This window comes from Ceratotherium simum, chromosome 19, assembly GCF_057802395.1.
Source record: "Ceratotherium simum simum isolate JZ-2026a chromosome 19, ASM5780239v1, whole genome shotgun sequence".
NCBI lineage: Eukaryota > Metazoa > Chordata > Mammalia > Perissodactyla > Rhinocerotidae > Ceratotherium > Ceratotherium simum.
In genome coordinates this window covers 32,626,637-32,643,035 of record NC_141918.1, presented here as the reverse complement: position 1 = coordinate 32,643,035, position 16,399 = coordinate 32,626,637, and the positions used below count along the sequence as shown (strand labels likewise).

The 16,399-nt window shown below is 44.2% G+C and overlaps 1 protein-coding gene across 2 annotated transcripts in view; it reads left to right on the top strand.

Annotated features, from left to right (window-relative positions):
* The first annotated feature begins 10,091 nt into the window (after positions 1-10,091).
* The window catches only part of METTL24 (methyltransferase like 24), a 100,597-nt gene continuing 94,289 nt past the window's right edge, over positions 10,092-16,399 (top strand). For both annotated transcript variants that reach the window (XM_087444001.1, XM_004422209.3), the window contains exon 1: positions 10,092-10,409. In XM_087444001.1, coding sequence (XP_087300127.1) covers positions 10,092-10,409 — 318 coding nt within the window. The remainder of the gene's footprint in view (positions 10,410-16,399) is intronic.

Here is a 16,399-nt window from a genome sequence, read left to right as displayed (position 1 = left end):
CTATTGATCTGCCCAGCTAAGTTTTACCCCTGTCAGTAACAAAGAGTCAATTTCTAACAATAGTGGATGAATAATAGAGGAACAGCCAATTTACCCTAGGATGTTAAAGGCTGAAAGATAATGGAACTTCTCTCCCTTGTTTAACATGGGATTTGAAATAGGCTACATAGAAACAGTTGTATTTCATTAAAGCATGGTGGTCAAACCTTCTTTGTGTTAAAGAAGGTTTCTCTGTTTTAAAGAGATCTAATTGTGACAGATTGTGGATTTAGTTTTGATCTTTATTTCTTATCAATGAAACCTTTAAATATTTCATTTTCATATTTAATTTCACTGTTAAAAAAAGCTTAGGGCTGGAGGACGCTTATGAAATCAACACCCTTTTGCTTTTAAACCAGAATTAGGCAAAATGAAGGATTTGATTGGTCATATAAATGCCCAATGCTCACTAGGTGTCCCCTTACGCTGGAATTAAATGCTGGGAGATGATTGTGTGGCTGGCAAACTATTTTCATTATTGTCTGCCAAACTTAGGAAGGCTCTCATCTAATGTAATAAACACACAAAATCAAGATTCCCTTAAAATTTCACCAGTGTATCTTTTAAGAGCTTCAAGAAAGACACGTTAGACGTATTTTAGCAGACCTGCGAGTCTCTTCTCAATGACTTTGTGAGGTTGCAGAAAAAGTGAGAGAATGAATTCTGAAATAATTATGCTGCACCATTATCTAATTTTGTGTGAAGAACATGCGTAGTTGGACAACGACCACTTTATTTTGTTAAATCTCTGTGTTCAAACCTTTTAAAATTCTATAAGTTTCTGGGAGCACGTTCTGCAATAAAGAAAGAGATCCATTTCAGTCTTGGGGGGTCAGGAGAAGTGGAGAAAGGCCTGGAAAAGGGCTCTTTTGCACTCAGAATTTTACATTCAGAAGATGTAGAATCAAGCTTTATCAATGTCAACATATCTGATGTTTTGTGTTTTAACATTTGGTACTGTTTTTATTTTGAAATATAGAAGGTGAGGGTTTGGGAGTGCCACATCTGCATTCTTAGGGTCTATAAAAGTCTTAATCAGGCTCTACCTTGAATTACACCAGGGTCTTCTGCTCGAAAACCATCAATGACTCCCCATTGCCCATCAACTAAAATCGAAACTGCTTAGCTTGCTCTTTTCCAAACCTGCCCAGAACCTTCCCATCTCCAGGACAGGGCATAGTGTTCCTTTCAGGCAGGGAATGGCATGAGCAAAGGTCCAGAGGCAGGAAAGCACAGTGAGTGTTTGGGGTACAGCCATTGGCAGCACCTGACTGGAATGTGGGGTGCCTGAAGGTTGGGTCCATATATACCAAGCCCAGCATCGCAGTGTTCTTGAAATCCTCGGTTGGACAGAGAATTTTACTGAGCTTCTCTCCACACCAGAGACCGGTTACCGCAAGAGGCAAACATGAACAATTCACATCCACATCCCCATCCCCGCATCTGCTGTTTAGGCTGGTAAACAATGACGCAGACGCAGTCAAGTGCGTGATAACCGAGGGACCAAAGTTATGGCAATAATGGGAATTTGTTTCCTGATTTCTACATACGATTTCCCCACATTAAAGGCCAAATTAAAAACCCACAAAGACATTAAAATAAGAATGGCAGCCATTAAAAACCTATTCCGGTGATCTCATACTTTGCGGTTGAAGCAGCTAATGGCAGCCACACACCCGCAGTGTTAGCAAGACACAGAAACTCGTCCCCATTCTTCTTTGTCGTCCAGCCTAGAGCCGCTCTTCTCCAGGCCGCCCTTTGTGGCGGGGAACTCTTTCTCCTGCTTCTCTCTTAGCAACAGCAACATTCTTTCAGTCAGTGCGTCTCCCTCTCTGAGCAACCCCCTCTAAGTCACTGGGGAAGGTGGAGAGGGCCGAGGAATGACAGTAGCTCCAGGCCTCCTGTGCCCCTCCGGGAGGGAGCCGCTCTCTGGAAATTCCCAGCAGTCTTCCGCACTCTGAACATTCCTGAAAGGGGTGTTAGGGGTTGTGTGCTCTGCGACTGGGGTTGTATCTAATTCTGACGGTGCAAACTCACAGTCAAGTGATCAGGGCTGTGGCTATTCTAAGGGGTGGGTGGAAAGGAATCAGAGGTGACGGAGCTGGCACAGCATGAAGAGCATGCTTTAAAGAGCAAGCATAAAAGGGAGCACAGCAAAGAAGAGAGAGGGAAAGAAGAGGAAAGCGGTGTGGTTACATGGCACACAAAACCCCTAGAAATCAGAAGTACAGGGAAGAAAGGACATGGTTTAGAATACTGAGGGTCAAAGGGGGAAGGGAAAGATCCGATCAATGTGCTTTCCCAGAAATAATGGAAACCTTAGTAAGATACGTCCTGACATGTGATGAGTCTAAAGGAAAAAGAGTATGGGCTCAGCAATCACACCAGAAGCCAAGACGTGGTTTCCATTTCCCCTCTAATGTCAGTCAAGTCAAGACCCAGTAAGTCCAAGTGCCAAACAAACAGTTCAACCTGAAGGCAAGAGGAATACAAACTAAAGCAAAACCAAAACAAATGTCCTTTCTGACCTACAGCGAACAACAAGAACACATCACACCTGATGGCACACGCAATGGGCCAGGCCCACTACTCGGAGTTCTTTAAATACATTAACACGTTTAATCATCACAACAACCCTTGAGGAAATTATTGTTATTATCTCTGTTTTACAGATGAGGAAACTGAGGTTCAAAGAGGTAAGGTCACTTGTGCAAGGCTGCACTGCTAGTGAGTAGTTTAAGAGGAGCGAAGCTTAGACTAGGCTCTTCTGCTACGCCTGACCTTTTGGCTTTGTTTCCTTAATCTGCCTTCCCAAGTCCATGTCTCCTTAACATTCTGGGGTCCTTTGGTGAGCTGAAGGGCGTCACATCCCAGGGAGCACTGCAGATTTCCAGGTGGTATTGCCTTACTTAGAGTAAGCGAGGAGCAGTGCTGGCCATATGATATACCTGTGGGAAACCCCAACTCCTTCCCTTTCCATTCTAGAGCTCTGGGAAATTCCCAGAGCAGATAGAAGAAGGATGGAAGGGAGGAAGGATGGGAGGGAGAGAGAGAGGAAGGGAGGGAGGGAGGGAGGGAGGAAGGATGATCTCCTCTTCATATTCCCTTCACCTTCCTGTCAAGTATCATGGGGAAGAAGAGAATGGCTGCCAAGTGGGCTCCTGAACTTTTGAATATGAAGACCCCTTGTTAATGCCTAAAATGTTGTTAGTAATTGTATTTAGAGGATTGAGAGAGAACGTTTGCACCCATGGATACATGGACACCTTGTAATGACTGCTTCCTATATCCCTCCCCCCTCAACCATCACCATGGCAGGGGAACCTCTACACCAAGGCTTCTATAAGTTTGATCCAGGACCACCTGAAACTTGTTAAAATAAAGATTTTGGGGACTCACCTCTGACAATCTCTGGAGGTGAGGCTTCTGAATCTGCATTTAAACAACTCCCCAGGTGATTCTTATGCACACAAGTTTGAGAGTCCTGGCATTATGATCTGAAAATAATATAGTTCTTATGCTTCCCCTGGGGCTAGAGCAGTAATGTGATGAGAAAGCAAAGTGGCTTTTGACCTCAAGATTTTTAATGTATTCATGAGCTAAGTTGAAATGACAGAGCCCTGAGATTTGTGCCTTTGGGCATGCTGTGTTTCCGCTTTATCCTGTCAGTTCCCTGGTGATCTTCTCTGACCTTAAAAGGTTTTTTTTTTAAGCCCTTGACTTTGGCAAAGTTTCAACCAGCAATGTTTTTGACTTCAAAGTGATCTATAGCTGGGAGATTATTTCTGGGATGTGTCATAATGATAAGACGAGTTGAGGGTGAGGGAGGGGAACGCTCCATAGGTGGTCCTACGAAACAGGCAATGTTTTGATCATTCTTAACCTAAGCTGCTTTATAGTCATAGAATCCAGGAATGTCTCACCGTGGGAGTTAATGTCTGTAAATAAACCTATCTAACAACGCCTCAGGTGTGTTTTCAGAATCCAGGAAAGTGTGTGTGTTGGGGGCTCTTTTATGAACTTCCTTTCCAGTCCTAGGGTTTCCCTAAGAGCTACCAGCCACCATAATTTTCACCTTGTCTGTGTACTGTTCTCTCTGCACTCACATCTTTCACCTTAATTCTTTTTTCCCAATGGCTTGTGTGAAGCATTCTCTGATCCTTCCCAAGTTCCTCGAGGGAAAAAAGGTACCAGGTTGGAGATATCGTCTGTCTGTGAGCCATCCAATACAGGTTGGAGTATGACTTTTTTGGTTAGGATGGATGAGCAACATAATCTGCTGGAAGAAATGTACTAACTTGGGTCTGACTTCAAAGGGTTGGGTGTGATGTCTGTTTGTCAGCAATTCCAGAGACATGATTGACACCCATCCCATGAAAGGCATTGCAGGGGATCCGGAGATGAGTAAGACTCCATCCCTATGCTTGAGAAACAGCCCGTTAGAGGAAGGACAAAGCAAGTCCACAAATGTTACAGTAAGATAAACACCAAGAATGGAGAACACAGTATTAGGGGATTCAAAAGAGGCAGGAAAGGCTCATGCTCTCTCTCAAGCAGGCCGGGGCATGAAGACATTCCCCAGGCATTTTCCATAAGACCAGCCCAGAGCCAGCTTTATTAGGTTGTGGACTAGGCAGTGGTGTGATTTTAGGCAGGGCTCCCAGCCCCAAATAGCAGTTCCAGGGTCTGTTGTTCTATTATAATTTTGTTCTTCTAGGTCTTGAAAGCTCTCATCTTGGTAAGGTCTTCCTTTAACACGGATACTTCTGATGGCGCCTTAAGTCATGTTGAGCTAGTATCTTAATATTTAGCTACATCCTTAGGGTGGGGCGGAGGAAACTAACTGACAGTCCAGTGAACACAATTCCATCTAGAAATTCTCATCTGTGGCTTGCGATGAGCATTTGAGGGGAAATCAAATGTGAGTTCAAGTATAGTGATAGAAAGGGTAGGAGGGAACTAAAAATAAACTGCTTAGTTCATCTGTCTGTCAGAGGCTGGCTCAAGCTATCCTTTGAGGGTTCCTACTGATAACAAAGGAGTATTTGATGGGCTTTAAATGGGATTAATACAGCCTTTTTTGGTGGACTGAGAAATTAATACTAGCACTTCACACTGAAAGACTTACAATTTTTCCTCAACTTAGCAATTCTACCCTTAAGAATTTAACATGATGAAATAATTATGAATGCACACAGATTTGATTCATTCTTCACTCTTTAATTCAACAATTATTTATTATGTACGTACTACATGCCAGGTACTGTTTTAGGAATTATAGCAATAATCGAAGCACACAAAGTCCCTGACCTCATGGAACTTAACGTTCTAGTTGGGAGAGACAGATAATAGACAAGGCATCGTGCTACCAATCTCATGGGCAGTTTTCAGCCCACATTTTATTAGACCTCTCAGTCTCTTCCTTCTAGAAATGTTTTCTTCACTTGTTTTTTTCTGGGACACCACATTCTCTTACTTTACTATCTATCTATCTTGGTAGCCTTTGTTGGATCCTTCCTGTTTTTAAATTGGTGGACCCCAGAGCTAAGCCTTCTAAAAGTTCTTCCCTCCTTCACTCAACATCAATATGCTGATGATCCAAATTTATGTTTCCAGGCTTCACTGCTCCCCTGAATTCCAGTCTTTTAAATCCAACTGCCTACTTGACATCTCCACTTGGATGGCTTCCCAAACTTAACATGACCACCAAAGTCAAATTCTTCCTTTTCTACTCCCAACTACTCTTACTTGAGTCTTTCCTTTCTCAGTTAATGGCGATTTCATTCTTCCAACTATTCAGGAAAAACTTTGGAATTATCCTTGACTTCTTTCTTTCTCTCACAGTCCATATCTGATCCAGTAGATTTAGCGACAAAGATGTCCATCACAGCATTGTTTATAAAATGAAAACTTGGAAATAATCTATTGTTCAAGAGTGGAAGATTGGTTAAATCATGGTACATGTGGCCATTAAAAATAATGTTGTAGGGGGGCTGGCCCAGTGGCATAGTGGTTAAGTTCATGTGCTCTGCTTCAGTGGCCCGAGGTTCACAGTTTCAAATCCCAGGTGCAGACCGACACATCACTCATTAAGCCATGCTGTGGCAGGCATCCCACATACAAAATAGAGGAAGATGGGCACAGCTGTTAGCTCAGAGCCAATCTTCCTCAGCAAAAAGAGGAGGTTTGGCAACAGATGTTAGCTCCGGGCCAATCTTCCTCACCAAAAATAATAATAATAATAATAATAATAATGTAGATTAATAGGTTACTATTTAATGAAAAATGTTAAACAACTCAATGATAGAGAGCTGTGAATCCTATCACTCGGCTACAACAATTAAAAACTGATGGCCATTCTTGCTTAATTTATAGCCCTAGTTCTCGCCCACCTCCCCCATGGGATTGTTTTTAAGCAAATCTCAGGCATCATAGTATTTATTATGTAAATTATATAATAATATATTATGTTACAAAAGCATATTATAAAGAAATACATATAATATGATTTCATTTTGTAAACTATATATATGCACAGAAAAAACTCTGACAGGATAGCTGTGTCTGAATCGTGATATATGAATGATTACTGATATCTTCTTTTGCTTGTGTATATTTTCCACAATGAACATGTATTACCTGGAGAAAAGATGATGGGGGGTTGGAAGAAGATGTTGATGCCAGACATTCTAGGTCTATTCCTTTCTAAATTTGATTCCTTTAATTCAGGCTGGGTACTTCACATCGTGAAACAGAAATAACCTCTTCATGGAGGTGAGGATCCTCGACTGTCAGCCTGTTTTCTCTTTGGCCAGTCTGTAATCAAAAGTTGCCAGATTAACGTCTATGGTTATAGCACGGTTTCTCAACTTCAGCTCTATTGACATTTTGGGCTGGATAATTCTTTGTTATGGAAAGCTATTCTTGGCATTGGAGGATGTTTTGCAGCATCCCTGTTCTTTACCCATTAGATGCCTGGTAGCATCCTCCCCCTACCCTCACCTTATAACAACCAAAAACATCTTCAGAAATTGCCAAATGTCCCCCTGTTCGCAAAATTGCAAAATCACCCCCTTTTGAGAACCACTGCACTATAGCATGTGTGCAAATTGAAATGTATGGTGTCTGGAAATTAGCAGTAAAAATATTCTTTCACTCATTTTGCTGGCTGAAACCTCAAGGAGAATGTAATTTGTGATCTGATGAAAGCTGCTTTTGTGGTTTACTGACCTGCACGTTTAATTAACCAACCTATGACTCAGCGGTTAATGATTATCTGCATTTTTGAAACATATCCAGAAACAACGGAGACAAGTTCAACTCTATGAGAAAAGCAAAGGTCGTGAATGAAAGATTGCTTGTCAGCGACCACAGTGATCAGCTAGATTTGCCCCTCCAGCCTACCAACTGACCCAGTTCACTACTTATTATCATGCATGACACAGGGAAATATTGTGTGGAAGTTAAAAATGGGAGGTTTCTTCCTAGAAAATTAACAATGCTACATATATATAAACAGTTCCTTTTTATTAGTAATAAACACATAGAGACAGTTGCAGAAGAGAAAGGGGCATTTAAATATTGCATTTTATTTGGATTTTTTCCCCCATAATAGAAACATTATTAGAGAACCATAGAAACGAGATAAGAGAAAATATGAGGTCATCTTGCCCATTCTCTTCAAGAGCTACACTGTTCTGTGTGCCCCACCCTCTACTCCCAGTCCAGAGTCTTATTAAATATCCCCATTTTAATAATATATGATACTCCTCATGTTTACCCCCTGGAGAGTAACTCAATAGGTAAGCAGAGGACATAACATGAGGAGTATCATAACCTTCAAAAGATTACTTAGTGGCACTGTGTTGGTTGCATAGAAAATAAAACTTCTAGTAAAGTCTACATAAGACATCTGTGATCCAGGTTTATCAAGCACAATACAAATCGTGTCTTAAACAGCTTTACACAATTATACAACTTAATAGAATGCATGTGTGGGATCTTGAGTCTTAATGGTTGGTTGTTTCTTGCAACTGTTGGGTACTCCTACTTCCAGAGAACACTGTAGAAGATATTTATAAACATCCTTATACTTTCTCATGTTTACCTACGTTGGAGTCAATGCTTGAATTTTGTTTTTTATGATAACATCCACAATTTTCTTTAATGGTAAATAATAAAAATAATTACGGTCATGCGCCACAAAACATTTCATTCAATGATGGACTGCATATACGACGGTGCTCCCATAAGATTAGTACCGTATAGCCTAGGTGTGTAGTAGGCTATACCACCTAGGTGTGTGTAAGTACACTCTATCATGTTTGCACAATGATGAAATCGCCTAACGACACATTTTTCAGAATGTATCCCTGTCATTCAAGGACGCAGGACGGCACTATTAATTGAGTACTTTCTGTTATTTCAGGTATTATTTAGGTACTGAACATATAATATTTTATGCAATCTTTGTAATCCTCCCAGACACACAGGTCTATTGCACACGGGAAAACTGAGGCTCACAAAAGTTAATTAGTTTGTCCAAAGTCTCACAGCTTCTGAAAGGTCTCACAAGTTCAACACACAGTTCAAGTCTGACACCACAGTTCCTGTTTAAATAGTTACAAGATGTGAGGTTCTCCTAAGAGTTTGCGTCAGGAAAAATGTACTTGCTTGGATTCCTTAAAACAGAGCCCATCTTCAGTAGCCGGAGGGCTGCGTCTAAGAAAAAACCAGAAGTCAATCATAACGAAACACTGAGGAGAATGGACTAGATTTGGTTGAGTTTTGTTACGCGTGGAGAAATAGCCCAAGTGCTTTGTACAGTGACGAAGAATAAAGTGGGTCTTTCTCAAGCCAGGGGGATTTTAGAGAGGAAGACTCCTTATGGAAGATTCCGGAAATTCAAGCAGGGAGTGGGGGAGCGGGGCTCCGTATTTGGTCTCTGTTGTCGTCCATGCTGCAGGCCGTTAGGGGGAGAGCGTGGGTCAGTAGGAGTAGTCTCACATAGGAGCGCGGAAAATGCAAGCGCGGAGCAAGAAAAAAATGTGGCACAGCTAAAGAAAACAAACCTACACTCAAGCGCAAACCTACAACCCGAGCCCAAACCTCAAACGGGCTGTGGGACAGAATTGTACCAACAATTGAAAACGGAACAGCTAACACTGGACTTCAGGCTGTGAGCGTTCAGCCTGATTAATTAAGGTCAAGGTGGCGATGGAAATACCAGCTGGGGAGCATTTTGCCGAGAGATAAATTTGTCCCTCTGTATCTCTGCAAGACAGCAGGGAGGTGTGTGTTTGGAGCTAAATTAATTTGATTTACATCATGCCATGGTAACTTCTGTTCTCTCTCCCTGCTGTCAGCTGTCTTCGCTGGCTTTTTCCCTCTCCTCCTTCACCCCCACACATTTCATAACACGGAGAGAAAGCACGGATGGGCTTCAGGCGGAATTTAGAAATGGAATAACTCTCATTTGATTATTCTGCATTGACCACTGGTCTCCCCTCCCCCTCCCCCTTCTTTCTTGAGGGAGAGAAGTTGTAAACCAGAGCACAAGCGCGATGTATTTTTATATCGCGTTTAATGGCGCAAACTGCTTGACAATCAGGACTTGTTCCTTGTAGCAAAATCTGGGAGCTCACCTATCCTCCTCCTGTTTCTTCAGCAATACTAATGCTAGAAAATGAAGTTACGGCCCAGCATCCCGTTAGGAATGCGCTTTTTCTGGCCTTGTAGTTTTCAGCTCCGCCAGGCTCTGGAGGCCCGGGGGGAGGGCGCTGCTCAGGGACCCCCGAGGTGGGGCTGGGCTGCGGTTCTCGCCCGGCCGAGCCGCCTGCACGGCCGGGCCCCCGCCTGGCCCGCCGCCCCTCGCCCCCATCCCGCGGCCGGGCAGGATAAGGTTACGCCGAGGCCTGCTTGGACGGGAGGCAGGGAGGCGGGTCCCAGCCCGCGCCCCGGCCCGCGGGGGAGTTCGCACAGTTGGCAGCTCGGCCCGGAGGGGCCGCCTCCCTGCTGCCGGCCGCCGAGCGCAGCCCGGGGCCGGCCCCGCCATGGCGCGGGAGCGGCCGCCCGGCAGGGGCTGCGGGGCCCTGCGCCGGTGTCTGCTCGGCGCCGCGCTGCTGCTCGGCCTGCGGCTCTGGGCGGAGCTGCGGCGCGCCGGGCCCCGGCCGCCAGCCCGCAGCGCCCCGCCGGGCACGGCCCCCCGGCCGCCCGGGCCGCACCTGCCGCCCGCGCCCGGCCCGCCGCGCGGCGCCAGCAGGAGGCAGGTGACCTACGTGCGCAGCGGGCGCCGAGCGCCGCCGGGGGGCGGTGGGAGCGGGACGCCGGAGCCGGGCTGCTGCGCCCCGCGCGGGCGTCCCCGACGGAAGGTCAGTTGCAAACCGTGCAGTCTTGGGCCTTAGACCCGAATCCTCCTCCCCGACCGCGGCCGCCCCGCTGGGACCTTCAGAAAAGTCGACCGCTTCTCTTACCCCTGTGCTGTCTTAGGCGGCTCCACTGGTCGCATCCTTCAATGCCCAGATATGATGAAGCGGGACTGAGCAGAGCTCATTCAATATTAACCAGCATAGGCCGAGCGTTCACTGTGTGCCAGGCCCCCTGCTAAGCGGGCATATCCAGCAGTGGAGGACAAAGCCCTGCTCTCACGGGGCTTACATTTTAGTGAGGGGAGCGTATGAGTGATGGGCAGGGAAAAGAAAAGAAAGGAGCTGTGGTTGTGTTTCTATTCTGTGCTTCTCCCAGTTTTCTCCTCGAGGCCTGGACAAAGCTGGGTGGGTATCCACTGTGAATTGCTTTTCCACTACCCTCGTCGCGGTGATGAAGATCCACCCTCCGGCCCAATTTCCCTTGAATTCCACCGCAGACGTTGGCAGGGTGGCGGGCGCAGGGTGAGAAGTCGAGCCCCCAGCACAACTTAATGGGAAGTTAATTGAAACTTCGAGGACTAAAGTAATCACCTGGGTTTGTCTTACAACCCTCGACAGTGTTGCTCTTCCTACCTCGTTAACTTCTTGGCTCAGCCCTCACTGAGTAATCTAATTTTAACCTCTGATTGTTAAGCCTCTGGCCTCCTACCCTCCTTCTGGAGCTCAGTAATTTACTTGGTACTTGGGAGTGGGGAGATTAAGAACTGCAGGCGTGAGCTTGCCTGGTCCTCACACCCATCCCCCCTAACCGCATCCTCTGGGGCAATTTATTTCCGTTGCCTGGCTTTTCTTTTTTTCTTTTAAACATCCCTCCTCCTTCTTTCTCACTACTGTATCTCTTGGGGAGAGAGAAAAACTCTCCTTCCACCCTGCTGCTTTCTTTAGCTTCCCAGTTCTACCTTACTTCTCAGTATCACACCCCACCATTTCCTCCCCTGCTTTCCTTCCCCCTACTTCCTCTTCGAGCCCTGCTGGTCCTGTCTAGGCCATCAGGGTTATCTTCCTGGGTAAACTCAAATACTTTTTTCTATCTCTGAACCCTCACTTCCTATGTAAAGTCTTAATTTGCTCCCCCAGAAGAATGCACTTCCTTCTCCATGCTCCTGATGCACTCTCCACGATATCATGTTATGCATCCAACACTCTTTTGCCAAGGCCTTACCAGGTCCCAGATGCTGCATCAGGTGCAGGGGGCACAAGATGAGTTTAAAGTCTGTGCGGGAGGCCCTCAGCACAGGCCTCCAGAAATGTGACCAGTGCTGTAATTACGGCCTTGAACTCTCCCTGGGGAGTCAAGAAAGGCTAACCGAGAGGGGGTGTTGGACCTCGGACTTGATATTGCTCAAGATTTCCGATTCTTTTGGCCTCTGGATGTCCTCAGATGTCCCCTCCTTGATACCCTCAACCCCACCCTGCACTTTTCCTTTCACATCCGCTCTCAGCCTCCGTTGTTTCTGTTGTCACCTGTCCAAGAATCACTCTTCAATCTTAGTCTCCACTTCAGACAACAGTACTGATAACTGGAGCCTGTCCTGCAAGTGGAAAGTTTGGAATGTCTAGACTCAGAGGGTCACTGGAGGGGACGTTCACATCCGCCCCCGTTAGGAGGCTGCTGCAGTGATTCAGGCTGAAGATGAGGTGGCTTAGACCGGGTGGTAGAGGTGGGGGTGTGAGGAGTGGTCCGATTCTGGATATATTTTAAAGGAAGATGAAAGAAGTGGTTTTGTTGTTGTTGTTTAGTTTTTTGTTTTGGGGGGAATGGATGGAAATCAGGAGTTTGGTTTTCAAGATGTTGAATTTGAGATATCCTTTAGCCATCCAGGTGGAAGTGTCAAACATATGAGTGTGGAACTGAAGGAAACGTCCAGGCTGAAGATAGAGACGTGGGAGTCATCAGTGTGCAAGTGGCACTAAAGCCGTGAGCCTGTAGGAGATCAACTGGGGAGTGAGGATGGCTGACAAAGACAAGAGAGCCAGGTTTTATTAAAATTAAGTTAGGAAAAAAACAAAAGGAAATATTTGCGTAGAGTCTGGCATATCGTAAGCACACAGTAGTGGTAGCTTTAATATTCACTAATTTGTCCTGAGTCTTTAGTGTCAGCTGTTCCCCAAATGTAGTTTGTTATAACCTATTTCCATTTGGCTTATGCTGGTTCTTTTGCCTTTGAGGCCCCATCCTGCTTTCTGTGATTCATGCCCTTGCCATCCTTGAACATTCAGGTCAAGGATCATCACCTGGAAACCTTCCCATAGCAATCCTACTTCCGTGCCGATCTTTCCCCAGTTTGGGATGACAACAGAAATGCATTCTGATTTGTGAGTTGCTTTGTACGTGTTGCAACCTAGTAATCCATTTCAGATTGAATGTTTTGTCTCCGCAGTTGTTCTTGATGGAAAAGATCTCATTTCCCAAAGTGACCCCTGGGAAACGCTTACTGCCGAGACACCAATATGTAAAAAATTTAAGAATCTTACTATTTCAACCTATTATATGTAACTCTAAATGTCTTTGGTTAAAAATATGTAAGAAAGAAGTGAGTGAATTTATTGCTATTTTTAAAATATTAAGTTTTTAGCCTCCTAGGGAAAAATTTCCCTGGATTTCCTTTTCCCTAGCTATTTAGTTCTTTATTTACTTATTTTCAGGATGTATGGTCTAACTTGCCCAAATTCCTAGATAGTGGAATCTTGAATTTGTTTCATTTTCCCATTATTTCACAGCTGAATTAAAACATTCCTGAAAACTGGAAAGACCAGTTATCTAATCTATTCTCCCACTTCTGGGAACAGAGCTCAATTCTGTTATTTCTCTGGGGACAAATCTTGTTCCTTTTTAGCCTCCCATCAAGACCTGGTGAAATATGAGCTGAATGCATGGTTAAATAATTGATATAATTAAAGTTTGGATGTTATGTGTTCAACTCCTTGGATCTTATTTTATTTGAATTTTGTTTGTTGAGAATCATGATAAACATGATTTATTTAGGTTCTTGGTTACTTTGCCGTAGCCACCTACCAGATTGGTGAAGGAGAGAAAATTCCAATCTATTTTGAGGATGGCTTTCTGGGTGGATGAAAACCTGCATGAAATCATTGGGGTGCCGAGTGTTTCTTGTCAACATGCTTCTTTTGCAGGTGTTAGAGGCACCAAAATTCAGCAATTATATTGCCACTTTAATTATAGCTTACGCTTCTCTTAAAGAAAATAATCTACTATAAAAAAGAGAAGTAGGGGCCGGCCCCATGGCGTAGCGGTTAAGTGAGCGCACTCTGCTGCTGGCGGCCCGGGTTCGGATCCCAGGCGTGCACTGATGCAGCTGCTTGTCAAGCCATGCTGTGGCGGCATCCCATATAAAGTGGAGGAAGATGGGCACAGATGTTAGCTCAGGGCCAGTCTTCCTCAGCAAAAAAAAAAAAAAAAAAAGAGGATTGGCATGGATGTTAGCTCAGGGCTGATCTTACTCACCCCCCCCAAAAAAAGAGAGAAGTCATACAATTCTTTCCCGCTTTTCTCATCCCCTTCTTTCACTGAACCATGCAAGAACTAGCTCTAAATATTAAATCCTCTTTCACATCATGGGTTCTAATCCTAGAGCATTGTGAAATGAGGGCGAATGATACGTGATGGGTAAATACTGCCCTTTTTTATTAGGACTGCCCTGGAACCCATACATTTTGGTATGTTACAGAGGATTTAAGCATTCCATCAGAGCTTAGTCTCCAAATTCTGCATACTGCAGATGCATAAAAATATCACTGTAAGTCTTTTCCTTTCCCCTCTCTTTGTTTTCTGTGTTTCTTTCTGTTTTTTTTCTTTCTTAAACAGGCATGCATTTACTATGGTTACATGGGTAAGTTCTTTTTGGGAGCTTTTACAGAGGAGTAAGATTTGGTCTCCATGATTTGTGCTTCTGTATGCAGCCTTGGGTAGACGTTTCTCTTACAGGTTGGCAATCCACCTAAAAGACAGCAGCAAAATATACGGCTTATTTGCACAGGAGAGGCACTCATACAGGAGCCAAGCATCCAGAAGAATTTCTTCTCTCTTATCGGAGATATTTTACTTGACATTTAATACGTTGGATAGAAAAGTGACTTCTGAGTCACAAAGCCACGGAACCCAGCCATGTGCTGGCTTGGTTTGTTAATTACAGATCTTTGGAACAATGTGTCGGGAAAAAAAAAAGCTGTTTCCTCTTCTCCTGAAAAACCATATGGCCAAATTTGGTCTTTCTTCATCACTTCTCACAGTCCTCTTAGTTTTCTAGTTCTGTGATTGTCATCAAGAAGAAAGAGGAAAAATGGTATGGTATGCCCCTCGCTATATCCAACTGCCTTAAAAGTCCTATTCTTTACAAAATACTTGAAGGTAGCATTGAATTGCCTGTAAAATACGGCTCAGCAGTCGTTTCTAGCTTCTTAGGGTTTTGCTGTGTACCTACACTTCTGTCCTTTTGGGAACAGCATTAATCAATCCTCTCACACTGTCCTCGGGCGGCAAAGCATTTTCATTTTAAACAGAGTCATTGAGGGTAATTGCAGGCGCTCTAGCAACATGTGGGTGTGAAACAGCAGTTGCTTAGTTTCACACAAAAAAGCAGGTTTTGATTAAAACTTTGATGAGCTTTAGATGGAGAATAGGCCTCTGTACTCCTTCCAAACCCTGCAGTCCTCAGAGAGCATTCTGTGGGCAAAGGAACGGCTGGTGGAGGCTCCATTGTTTTTCGACAATCGGTGGTGGAGATTTTAGGTTTTTGTGTGCAATTTGTCCAGTCCATTTTCTCCAAGGAAAAGAAAGCTTATCAATTTTCTCAAATTGGATTTCCTTTTTAGTCTGTGAAGAGAATCGGAGCTGGATGGTTAGACTGGAGACTGTTAAGGGTGGTAGGCGTTTGTGCTGTGACACTTTAGGAGTCCTTGTGTTTATGAGGAATTTGGCTCTTTATTCTGTGATCATAGAAAGTAACAGGAGGCTGATTCATTTACCACGCTGCACACACTAAAGCAGGAATCTACCAGCATTGAGAAGCTTCTTTTAAAAGCAGCCCCTGAGTTCTCTAGTTGCCTCACGTTGGTCCCATTTAATGGCCTGTGGAGTTTTCTGCTAAAAAAGGGTGGGAAAATTTGCTGTCCAAGAAGCATTTTTATCCTGCTCAAATGATTGAAACAAAATTGAGTTTTATGAGCCTTACAGTCGAGGACCATATGTAATTTAAATAATAGCGAGCTGGGTTGTTAGTTGATGGCTCAGGAGGTAACTTTGGCCCATGAAGAATTTTGTTTGAGCCACACCGTGTTTTAAGTATTTGAACAGAGATATCTTTAGATCAGCCTTCGAGTGTCCAGTGGACCAACTCAGCAGTCTCCCCTTGCGTCACCTGTCCGATCTCTGAAGGCGTTTGAAGTTGCAACCCCTGAGCCAGATGTCAAAGTTAACAATTGTTTTTCCTAAAAAGTGACAAGTGAGGTTAATGCTGCTAAGCTCAATGGCAGCATGGCACATAAATACCAGATACACAGAAGCTGAGGGTCCTTTTAAGTCATTCCCAGTAAAGAAAGATGAGTTACCTAAGGCTGGAGTTGGATATTGTGGAGAGTAAGATTCTAGGGGAGTACACTTAGTTAACGTAATGTTGTTTTGGTTGTAAACAAGAAAGATGGACTCTGGCCTAGCTTAAGCAAAAAAAGCCAAAAAAAAAAAAAAAAAAGAAAGAAATTTATTGAGAAAACTTGAGAATGTCTCACTGAATTGGAGAAAGAGTTAAATGGCCATGTCATGTGGAGGAGACAAGGAATAGGGCTACTCTGGAAATCCAGCTTTCGGCATTCCATGGCCTTCTCCCTCAAGTGCTACATAACAAGACTTACTTCCCTCAACTCCTGGGCTTTGTCTCTTAGATGTTCACCCGGGGTCAGCCAGCTCTAGCCACAGG